The 13,051-nt window shown below is 38.0% G+C and overlaps 1 protein-coding gene across 1 annotated transcript in view; it reads left to right on the top strand.

Moving 5' to 3' along the window:
• Nucleotides 1–13,051, top strand: part of LOC126251538 (axotactin) — a 611,191-nt gene that overhangs the window by 563,397 nt on the left and 34,743 nt on the right. The window contains exon 33 of the mRNA XM_049952046.1: nucleotides 6,280–6,344. Coding sequence (XP_049808003.1) covers nucleotides 6,280–6,344 — 65 coding nt within the window. The remainder of the gene's footprint in view (nucleotides 1–6,279; nucleotides 6,345–13,051) is intronic.

Genomic DNA, 13,051 nt, shown 5'->3' with positions numbered 1-13,051 from the left:
TGTAAAAATTACCGAACTATCAGTTTAATAAGCCACAGCTGCAAAATACTAACATGAATTCTTTACAGACAAATGGAAAAACTAGTAGAAACTGACCTCGTGGAAGATCAGTTTTGATTCCGTAGAAATGTTGGAACACATGAGGCAATACTGAACCTACAACTTATCTTAGAAAATAGATTAAGGAAAGGCAAACCCACTTTTCTAGCATTTGTAGACTTAGAGAAAGCTTTTGACAATGTTGTCTGGAATACTCACTTTCAAATTGTGAAGATGGCACGGGTAAAATACAAGGAGCGAAAGGCTATTTACAATTTGTACAGAAACCAGATGGCAGTTAAAAGAGTCGAGGGGCATGAAAGGGAAACAGCGGTAGGGAAGGGAGTGAGACAGGGTTGTAGCCTATCCCCAATGTTATTCAATCTCTATATTGAGCAAGCAGTAAAGGAAACCAAAGAAAAATTGGGAGTAGGAATTAAAATCCATGAAGAAGAAATAAAAACTTTGAGGTTTGCCGATGACATTGTAATTCTGTGAGAGACAGCAAAGGACCTGGAAGAGCAGCTGAACAGAATGGATAGTGTCTTGAAAGGATGATATAAGATGAACATCAACAAAAGCAAAATGAGGATAATGGAATGTAGTCGAATTAAATCAGGTGATGCTGCGGGAATAAGATTAGGAAATGAGACGCTTAACGTAGTAATTGAGTTTCGCTATTTGGGGAGCAAAATAACTGATGATGGTTGAAGTAGAGAGAATATAAAATGTAGATTGGCAATGGCAAGGAAAGTGTTTCTGAAAAGAGAACTTTGTTAACATCGAGTATAGATTTAAGTGTCAGGAAGTCATTTTTGAAAGTGCTTGTATGGAGTGTAGCCATGTATGGAAGTGAAACATGGACGATAAATAGTTTAGACAAGAAGAGAATAGAAGCTTTTGAAATGTGGTGCTACAGAAAAATGCTGAAGATTAGATGGGTAGATCACATATCTAATGAGGAGGTATTGAATAGAACTGGAGAGAAGAGAAATTTGTGGCACAACTTGACTAGAAGAAGGTATCAGGTGGTAGGGCATATTCTGAGGCATCAAGGGATCATCAATTTAATATTGGAGGGCAGCGTGAAGGGTAAAAGTCGTAGAGGGAGACCAAGAGATGAATACACGATATGAAGAAGCTTGCACAGGATAGAGTAGCATGGAGAGCTGCATCAAACCAGTCTCTGGACTGAAGACCACAACAACAACAACCCTTGTGATAAGAAGATGCAAAGATTAATTATAATGACCACAAAAAAACTACAAAGTAGCATTTTATTTCTTTTTAAATACTCTCTCTCTCTCTCTCTCTCTCTCTCTCTCTCTCTCTCTCTCTCTCTCTCTCGTTCTCTCTCTAGTCTGTAGGTTAATGAGGATAGTACCATACTGACCCAAAAATAAGCTGCACTCTTTATCCACATTTTATCCTCAAAAACTTAGGAATCAGCTCTTCTCCACTACCTGTCTTTTTATAAACAATTATTGTACAAAAATTAATCCCATTTGCAACAATACAACTTGCGTCTGTAGCCAAAACTGACGACTAGAATTTTATTATGCAACATTGCAAAATTTTACCAGTGTTTTATTGGTGTTAACATTGTGTAGTTCTACCAATATTGTTTTGTTATCCTATAGTTCAGTTTCAGTTGGAAACTGGTAAGAATTCGTGCTTTATGATGATATGAAAAACAGTTTAGAGTGAAAAGCATCATCAAGCCAAAGAATTTGGTGTAGTTACAATGCAAGCTTCAAACTTACAGTTGTGCCTTAAGTCAAGCCCACAGCCAACATAGAGGCTGGAAAACAGTACGGATTGGATGAATCTAATGTGTGACATTTAGTTGCTTCAAAAGAAAAATGGAAGAAGCCAGTTTCAATGAGAAAATTATTCAAGGGGCCAAAATGTGGCAAGTATCAGGAACTTGACACTAAGATTCTTTCCTATGTGCAAGATAAGAGGACAGATGTCCCATCTCACAAGAAATTATCCAACTGTTGGCCTTAGCGAGATGGAATAACATTTTTCCAGAGACCTATCCTTATCATCGAGTATAGATTTAAGTGTCAGGAAGTCTTTTCTGAAAGTATTTGTATGGAGTGTAGCCATGTATGGAAGTGAAACATGGACGATAAATAGTTTGGACAAGAAGAGAATAGAAGCTTTCAAAATGTGGTGCTACAGAAGAATGCTGAAGATTAGATGGGTAGATCACATAACTAATGAGGAGGTACTGAATAGGATTGGGGAGAAGAGGAGTTTGTGGCACAACTTGACCAGAAGAAGGGATTGGTTGGTAGGACATGTTCTGAGGCATCAAGGGATCACCAATTTAGTATTGGAGGGCAGCGTGGAGGGTAAAAATCGTAGGGGGAGACCAAGAGATGCATACACTAAGCAGATTCAGAAGGATGTAGGTTGCAGTAGGTACTGGGAGATGAAGAAGCTTGCACAGGATAGAGTAGCATGGAGAGCTGCATCAAACCAGTCTCAGGACTGAAGACCACAACAACAACAACAATCCTTATCAACAATAGAAGGCCTCAATAACCACAAAAGTCTTAAACATGCCACAACAAGAATTTCTTTGGTTTATGTGGAGGTATGGCCTTACTTCACGGCAAAGTTCTACTCTAGTACAGAGAATGCCAGCAGCTTTTGACCAGAAACTGGTCAACTTCCGGCATTACATCATCTAGTTGCAAAAGGGTCACTTATACCATTTTTCATCAGATTGGCAATGCTGATGAAATACCAGAGTTTTTTGAAATCCTGAACACTGCAACATTTATCATGAAAAGGGCAAAAAGTATCTTATTAAGGTGAACCAGAAACGAAAAAATTGAATAACTTTGATGTTAGCAGTTACAGCTGATGGGGCAAAGTTCCCACTTCTGTCATTCCGAAGAGAAAAACCATGATCAAAGAACACTTTCCTATGGGCTTAGTGATTTGCTGCAATGAAAAGATCTGGATGACAATGCAACTGATGGTTGACTTCTTGTCTACTGTTTGGTTTTGGAGACATGGGGCACTACTTCCTAAGAGAACCATACTAGTTTTTGATGCTTTTAAGGGACATATCTAACACCTGAAATAAAAGATAATCTTGCTGCACAAAAGGCAGATCTTGTCTTAATATCTGCAGAAATGATTTCAAAACTACAGTTACTAGCTGTTGCCCTAAGCAGACTGTTCAAGAACAACCTCCGAAAAATGTATTCAGATTGACTCCTGGAAGAAAATTATGTACTTGCTCCATCTAGTAAGATTAAGAAGCCACCAGTTACCCATATGTGCATGTGGATTCTAGCTTCATGGTCCTCTGTATCATCAGAGTCAACAATAGAGGTGTTCAAGAAATGCTATGTATTGCATAACCTGAATGGGAGTGAGGATGATGTACTGTGGAAAGAGAATGAAGAAAATAATAAGAGTGAGAGTGATGAAGTGAATACTGGTGCTAATAGTGATGAAAGTAAGAAAGACAAAGTATGTAGTCAATGCATTGCATCAAATGTTAGAACAAAAGGTTAGGGTACGTACTTATGTCTTACATGTAAGTACAAATAAATTTTTGGTAATTTGTTTCCTCTCAGTCAGTGTGTGGCTTATTTTTGCACGAAGTCTTGATTGTTTATTATTATTATTATTATTATTATTATTATTATTATCACCCTTACGATGCCTACTAGAGAACTGCATTTATGAGAAGTAGCATCTCCAAGGTCTGGAAAGTTGCCAGTAGCTTGGAGAGTGGTGAGTTGACTCCATACCCCACCATAAGGCATCCAAATGAGAACATGTAGCAGAGTATGACACAGAAGCAAATCAGAATCATGTGGTTCTCTGAGCCTGATAGTGGAGAGAAGGGGAGGAGGAGTTAGACGGAGAGAGGGAGGAAGAGGATAAGAACAAGATTGTCAGAGAGAGGGGGGGGGGGGGGGGGGTAGGAGGAGATGGTCAGAGAGAGGGAGGAGCAGATGGAAATAGAAAAAGTAGAGAAGGTAGTGGACACAGAGAGGAGGACAAGGGGATGGATAGAGAGAGGGGGAGGAGGAGGTGAACTAGGAGAAGGAGGAGGAGGGAAGGAGGCAGGTGGAAGATGGAGAAGGATAGTGGGCTGTTGGCTGTAAGATGGAGTGGTTTTAGGAGGAAGCATAAAAGGGTGTGAGGAGGCAAGTGAAAGAATATTGGATATAAGGAGAAAGGATGAAGAGTGGCGGGACATGGTGGAGTGTGTGGAAGAGAGGAGAGTGAAACAGGAGGTAGAATAGGACAGAGATATAAATTCTTTCTTATTATTCTGATGAGACAGCAGAGATTGAGACCTATATGTGTGCAACATAAGTAAAATAAAGGAAAGGAACCACTAATCTTTAGCTGGCTGATGTGTGGTGCATAGAAACACACACTAATAAACAGTATTCATACTAGCTTTTCAGCTCTTTCTCCAGTACAAGTACACACATTCAGACACACATACACAGCCACAGAAATGCACACAACCACTTCTATGCTTTGACTGTGCAATATATCTAACACAAGCACACATGAGAGAAGCTAGTATAAGTATAATTTTGCACTACAATTTATTTATATGATAGATAGCAGCAAAGTCCCGTTAAGTCACTTGGTTATAAATTGTTCAAAAACTGAAGGATGGAAAATGAACGTAACTTTTCATCATCTTGAATTGCTGTGGCTGAGTAGCATGGCATGCTTTGCAGTGTTGAAAACTGTTCCAAGGTGTACTTGTGATGGCTACCATTGTTCAACATATGAATTTATTCCCTTTTTCACTTCACAGTCCACTGAGCAAATGGTCTGGACATGTGGTTTACTATGCTGGTTCTTACTTGCCTTTCAACAATGCCTACTCTTGTGCCTATTATTGGCTCCTTTGTTGGCACATATTTCTAATCTCTTCACCATCAATTTTAACTTTAATAGTATTATTTCATTTTGTTCTCCTCTGTGTTCTTCTTCACCAAAAAATATCTGATCACTCATTGCTACTAGTAAGCTATTGATGCATGGTAGCAGAAACTGAACCATCAGGTGCCACACTCACTACTACTTAAAATATCAGAACCACAAAACTTTAAGAAGGCAACAGTTAAATCAAAACTTTTTAATTCACTGGAACACCTGTTTCTGATGACAAGTGGATATCACATACTTTGGTTTTTCTCCTTCTCACTCTGGCTATTTTTCTCATTTCAAACCATACACAATCATTCACTACTACACTCACCCTGTTAGTTTCCACCACAGTAAACATAATCCAAAGAGCTCCATAGGCACAGTAATCCTACTGTCATAACTTTACAATAGCATTCTGGGAAAATGTGATCAGCCTACAAAGGAGATTTTTTATAAAACACTTGTGCGACCCATCATAGCATACAGCTCAGATGTGTGGGTTTCAGACTAAATAGAATTATCAGGGGATATGTTATGTATACAAAGAATGGCTGTGCATGACTTTGATTCATAAAAGACTATTATGGAGATACTGAAAAATGTGAACTGGCAGACGCTTGAAAGAAGTATGAATTATCCCGTGAAAGCCTACTTACAAAGTTTCAGAAACCATATTTAATTGAGAAATTTAGGAATGTACCATGTATTACTTGCATAGGTACCACAAAGACAAGATTAGACTGATTACAATGCACACACTGACATTTAATCAATCATTATTCCTGATCTCCACATGTGAATGGAATGAGAAGAAGTCTTTGTAATTGATACAACAGGATGTCACTGCCATGCATTTCACAATGGGTTGCAAAGTATAGATGTAAATGTAGATGCAGATGAACAAACTCCTAAATTTTGGTTATATTGTATAATGATAAATGATATGTCAGTTAGCAGTTTTGCCTGATAGTCTACCCGTGTAAAAAATAAATAAATAAACAATACCTGTGTAGACTGTTCAGCCAGTTTGACAATTGACATTTTTCCTCAGTAAATGATTGAAATTTATTTCAGAAGTTTTAAATTTGTGTCCTGATAAGGGAAAAACTGAAAAGGGAAAAACTGAAACAAATAACATGGAGTGGTAGTATAGTCCAGAAATGCTCAAGTAATCTGTAAGGAATTATTCACAAAGATCATTACAATTGTGGATTCATGTCAAGAATTTATTTGTTTTGTTAACAAATAAACTATGTAATGCTTCATTCAGTATGAGGAACAGAGCTAAATGTTCAACTGTTGCTTTTACAGATAACACGGATAAAGAATTAGCATGGGAACCTCTAAATGAAAATACTGGTCTTCTGCAAGATAAGGTATTTATGTAGTAATAAAGCTCCTCATTCTAACTCCAAAAATAACGAACTTTAAAGTCTGTAATGACTGCTGTCAGTGACCCAATTTGGTAAGATAATGACTTACCAAACAAAGAATTATCTATGGTTGATCATTTAAGTTTTAATCTCAAAATACAAATGTGATGCAATTAAATTTTAATGATAATATCCAAAAACACCAATTTTTGCTTACTGTACTAAACTAGGGATGCAGTTTCCTTGGCTCTGTGTGATCAGTAAACTAAAATTTAATTCATTTGGGAAGACTGCTAAAAAGACTCAATTCAGGGCTATAAAGACAAATATAAAAGGAACCACTTACAGATAACTCTTTCCCATATCAGATGGCCACACACTGAGGCCATGTAAAACAAATGTTGGGTTAAATATTTAGCATCCAGAAATAATATTTTTTCCACCTGCCAACTGAGATGCAACAGTTGAAGAAAAAAGGACTATTCACAACTTAGGCAGGAATGTTAGCAAACACTATCAGGATGAAAGGAATATCAGCAACGAAATGCCCTTGACATTTCAGATTTAAAAACCTGATTCATTGAATGTGGCAGTGTCATAGAGAAAATGAAAGGAAAAAGGAAATATTCATCAAAAATATGATGCCACAGGGAAAGGAACTAAGGATATAATAGTGCAAGAGATAAGAATGAAAGAAAGAGAAAAGCACTAGTGGAAACCTCTAAAATACAAATGTAAAATAAAAGGGGGGGAATTAATTTAAAAAAAATTAAATGAGCAAACTGCTTTGCTCAATACATCAATTTGAGTAGTGGGACCCAGGCATGTGGCATTGTGTAAGTTGTCATCTGCAATGTTTTAGGTGCTAGAGTTGGGGGAAATGGAGTAATTAAAATTATCTGCATAATGTGGCAGGTACCAAGGTCATGTCACATCTGCTTTATCAGAGCACCAAGCGTTGCCAATACAGATTCTGTGCATGTGGTAATTCATCCTTATAACTGTGTAACTATGGCACAGACAGAGACAGCTGCATAATGATGGCATTTCACCTGATACACAGTATAAGAATCGCACAGACCCAACTCCTGAAGTAGACCTCACTACTGATGGTACTAACATTGCAGTGATGGAGGTAACATAGGGAAAATTATGCACTTGACAATATGAAACCCTGAGCAAGGAAATGAGGTTCAAGAGATATATTATTATGGGTGATAAACACTGGGCCAAAATAATACCGTACAAGAAGAGGTAAACTCTTTCATTGTTCTTGAGATAAAACAGTATTTTTAAGAGTGGCCAAAACAGGATAAGAAAGTCAAATGTTCAGTTAAATATTTAGCATCTAAAAGGCAAAATTGCTTAAAAATACTTGCATGTACTTACATGGAAAGGTAAACTTCAAGAAGTGTCACATGGCCTCGGACACTCTTATAAAGCAGATTAATCTGCTTTGATCAGCAGAACATGATCAGTATGAAGACATGTTGTAGTGCAAATGAGAAATGTATAATGATAAAGTTTCATTGAAAAATTAAAAGAGAAAGAGAACAGCATATAACTAATGATCTAATACATATCACTGATGTCTAGTGCAGTTCAGACTGAGGCATGCACTATGTGATCAAAAGTCAAGACACTTGGCTGAAAATAACTTACAAGTTCGTGGTGCCCTCCATCGGTAATGCTGGAATTCAATATGGTGTTAGCCCACCCTTAGCCTTGATGACAGCTTCCACACTCCACTCCTTCAGTCAGGTGCTGGAAGGTTTCTTGAGGAATGGCAGCCCATTCTTCATGTAGTACTGCACTGAGGAGAGGTATTTATGTTGGTCTGTGAGGCCTGGCATGAAGTCGGCGTTTCAAAACATTCTAAAGGTGTTCTATATGATTCAGGTCAGGACACTGTGCAAGCCAGTCCATTATAGGGATGTTATTATCGTGTTGAAAGATGCAACCGCCATCCCCAAATTGATCTTCAACAGTGGGAAGCAAGAAGGTGCTTAAAACATCAATGTAGGCCTGTGCTGTGATTGTGCCGTGCAAAACAACTAGGGATGGAAGCCCCCTCCATGTTAAACACGACCACACAGTAACACCACCACCTCCGAATTTTACTGTTGGCACTACACACGTTGGCAGATGACGTTCACCAGGCATTCGCCATACCCACACCGTGCCATCGGATCGCCACATTGTGTACCATGATTTGTCACATTTTTCCACTGTTCAGTCATCCAATATTCACGCTCCTTACACCAAGCAATGCATCGTTTGGCATTTACCGGCATGATGTGTGGCTTATGAGCAGCCAATCAGCCATGAAATCCAAGTTTTCTCACCTCCCACCTAACTTTCATAGTACTTGCAGTGTATCCTGATGCAGTTTGGAATTCCTGTGTAATTGTCTGGATAGATTACAGATTATGACCTGTCTTCAACTGTTGGCGGTCTCTGTCAGTCAACAGATGAGGTCGGCCTGTACATTTTTGTGCTGTAAGCTTCCCCTCATGTTTCCATTTCACTATCACATCAGAAACAGTGGACTTATGTTTAGGAGTGTGGAAATCTGGCATACAGATGTATGGCACAAGTGACATCCAATCACCTGACCACATTCGAAGTTCGTGAGTTCCACGGAGTGCCCCATTTTGCTCTCTCGCAATGTCTAATGACTACTGAGGTTGCTGATATGGAGTACCTGGCAGTAGATGGCAGCACAATGCACCTAACATGAAATCATATGTTTTTGTGGTGTTCAGGTACTTTTGATCACATAGCGTGCATTCTCAGTGTCATTGTTTCAGAAACAAAAGAAGTTGAGATACTTTTGCTGAACAGAAGTCACTAGGAGAAAATGGGTTTAAAGTTAGTTCAAACATGTTTGAGATGTACAGAAAAACTGTTGATGAGGCACTACATTTAGGTCAATCAAGAACGAGCATACTGACTTACATCAATCAAGTGAACTAAATGCTAGTACAAAATTAGTAATCATGTCTTACTCAAGACACTGAATTGGTGATAAGTTATGATAATGTTAACACTGCATTCAGATGGTTTTGGATAAGCAGAATATCTGCTTATTCAGTATATTCCCAGTTTGTGCAACACAAATTGACTGAACAGCAGATGGCAGCTCTGATAGAAACAGCTGAAACATTACATTGACATGTGTAGCCAAGATCCATATTTTGTGTAAAGTACCATAACAGGATTTTATACCTGCTAGTAGTAAGTCAATCCAAAATAGGGAAGACAACCACCGAAATGTATTGTTCTGTGCATTATATTGTGACAGGCAAAGACATTTGACACCAGTTCTTTTGTAATTCCAAGAGAATACTCACTGACACTTTGCAGCTCCTTATAAATGTTCCCATAAATGTATTGCTGTTAACTGAGATTACTTTGAAGATGAAGAATGTCATCTTGTATTTATTTCCTGTTTACTTTGTTTCACAATACTATTCTTCTGCATACTTTTGGACGTAGCATCTAAACTGCTTCTTTTTTTCCCACTGTGTGAACTTGATTTTCTTTATTTGTCACAAATATAAAAGGGAGGGGGGGGGGGGGGGCAGGAGGCAGTCAAATGAAAACTGCACACCTGCCACAGTAGGACCATGAAATGGGCCCATTCAAAAGTCATCACCACACATTTTAAGACATTTATTCCACTGGGAAACAAGATAGTCAATTCCTGTTTAGTAAAACGTAGTCAGTCACTGACGGATCCACACCACTCTTGCAACTTCCTCGTCTGACTGAAACCAACATCCACAGATATTGTTCTTCAGGTTGCCAAAGATGTGAAAATCACACGGTGAAAAATCCAGGCTCTACAGAGGATGTTGGAATATTTCCCAAACAAATCATCAATGGTAACATTTGCCCAATTGGCAGTGTGGAGGCAGTATTTATTGTGCATCAGGATGATCCCATCCACAGCATTTCTACAGCCCAGCAGTACAAAATATCTCTCATCTTGCATGCCAAAGAAATCCAAAGCTGTTCAAACAAGTTCAGATAAGTACATGATGACCTTCTTGACTGCAGGGACCCACTGCCCATCAAGTTCCTCGAGCACGAAACCACAATCAAAGCAGAGACACATTGCAGGAACTGTGATGCACCATATAAAGTCAAAACACTCAGAAATACCATTGAATGGAACGATCCTGTTGCATGATAATGCCCACCCCGCACTGCCAATTGGATGAAGGCTACACTTAAGCAATTTGGTTGGGAAACACTACAGCATCCTCCATAGAGCCCAGATCTTTCACCATGTGGTTTTCACATCTTTGGTGACCTGAAGAAAGACATGCATGGACATCAATTTCAGTCAGAGGAGAAAATTGAAGTGTAGGTATAGTTGTGGATCCATCAGTGCCCAACCACATTCTATAAAACAAGAGTTGATCATATCATTTCTCACTGGGATAAATGTCTTAACACATGTGATGATTACTTTGGAATGGAACCATTCCTTGGTCACATTGTGACAAGTGTTCGATTTTCATTTTACTGCCTCTCATAGCATTAAAGAGTAAACATACCAGAAATTTAATGTCTGTACCCTAAGACATTACACTCACTTTGGGTCAATCCGTACCAAGTGGTCCAAGAAAAAAATAATTGGTTGCTTGACCATCTCAGAAAAAAATTATATTTGCTGGGTGAATTCACCAATGTTTAGTAGTCACAAGAATTTTTTTTTTTTAAATTTATTGTTTATTATTTTGAAATGGTGGCCATATTTGTTTCAGGCCGCATGCGTTTTTCATATTTGCAAGCACCTACATTTTGTACAATTATTCAGTAGTGGATTGTTCTAAGCCTTTCAGATAAAATGCATTTAGTTTAACACACTCTGGGCTACAAATTAACATCTTTATCACTTAGCTGAATATGTTCTTTAATATATTTTTAATAGTTCCAAGTTATCAGTCACAAATTTAAAAAAATAAAAAACTCAATTTTTGAACAGTAGTTTTCCAAAGAAAGATTAATTTCTCAGCTTTAATATTTTTTTCTGCTATTACACTGTATAGTATAGTTACTTTTTATAGAGTCTCAATGGTGAGCTGGTGAGCAGCTTACACTTAAGCAAATACACTATTTTAAAAATGGATTTTTTTTTTATTTTTCCATTTTGTGGCCTGCAAGATCTTTGTTGGGGGAACGGATAAAAATCTGAAAATTTCACAATTAATAGACCTTTATGATATCAAACTTCAGTGTAAATTTCAACTTTGAGATTCAATTGGAAGTTATGGAAAAAACAATTACAAATACGAGTCAAAAATACGTTTTTTGATATCTCCAACATCTAGGCTTATGGAATAAAATATATCAGTTACAGTATATAATTTAATCATATCTATGATTACTTACTTTTTTTATTGAAAATCAGCCTACTAATTACATTATATTGTTCTCTTGTTATTTGTTTTTAGTACATCGCTCATTGAACATTTGAGAAATTTGTTCACTCAGTTTGGGTGTTAGATTATAAGTTCACCCAGTCACAGTTGTAAATTCCATGGGGGACAGCTTCCTTAGTACATTTTTAAGTGGCATCCAAACTTGATCCTTCTCTATTTTTTTAAAAGATGTCCTTGGTCCTGGAGGGTGTTAAAATACAATATGTACATCTTGGTTTTGACAGTCAATATTATCAACTCTGCCAACCCACCACTGTTCATCGTAAACACAAGTCACTATGTCTTTATTTTGAAGAAACCGTTGTACAAGTTTTCCACATTGATGAAATTCACTATCAGGCCAACTTGATGTGATCTCACAGTTCAGTAACTTGTGTGAATGGGGTACAAAACAACGAAAAGATCGAGTGCCTTTAATCTTCTGACAAGTGTTGCACCTTTCCTTCAAGCCACTGTCATAGACTTCTTGCATTTCCTCATACTGTACAAAAACATAGGTAATTCCTTTGATATGTTTTTTACGGAATTCAAACATTTCTTGAGGTGTTACGATATGATTGTCATTGGTCCACTGCAGACTTGCTTTTGTGACAGCTCACTTTGTTGAACCCCTGACACCATCACAAGCATTCTTCCCACGGCATGAAGCGAAAAAGTGCCATTTTTCATCAAACCCAAAATCTTCTTTATGAAAGGAGATGTTTTTTTTTTTTTTTTAATTGACTTGCTGTCCCATCCGAACAGTAAATCAATTTTTTTATGGAAGGGTGGTGCTGTTTAATGCAGTTTGTTAATTTTAGGTGAAAAATGTGAACTGCTGTAGTATTGTGTTCAAGGTAGTCACTTATGACACAAAAGCTGTGGCTCATTAGTTTATCTTCGTCTTCATAATAGAATACAAATGGATGAACTGTGGCCTGTTTGTTTACCCAGTGTCCGCCCCGATAGCTGAGTGATCAGGTCGGCGGGCTGTCATGCCAAGGGCCCCGGGTTCAATTCCTGACTGGGTCAGAGATTTTCTCTGCTCAGGGACTGGGTTTTGTGTTGTCCTCATTATCATTTCATCATCATCAGTGGAAGGCAACGGGAAACCACCACTGGAATCACTTGCCTAGACACTCATGCAGTAGACCTGTCTGACGAGGCTTCCCCCATGACAAGACCTGTCGTAAGGCAGAACACAAAGTTTTTGTTTACTCAGTGGTGTCCTTGTACTTCATCTTGAACAACAAAGGAATAATTTTCCGAAAAGTCAGC

Source organism: Schistocerca nitens, chromosome 4, assembly GCF_023898315.1.
Source record: "Schistocerca nitens isolate TAMUIC-IGC-003100 chromosome 4, iqSchNite1.1, whole genome shotgun sequence".
Taxonomy (NCBI): Eukaryota; Metazoa; Arthropoda; class Insecta; order Orthoptera; family Acrididae; genus Schistocerca; species Schistocerca nitens.
Note: the sequence above shows the minus strand (reverse complement) of the source record. Positions and strands in the feature narration are given on the sequence as shown.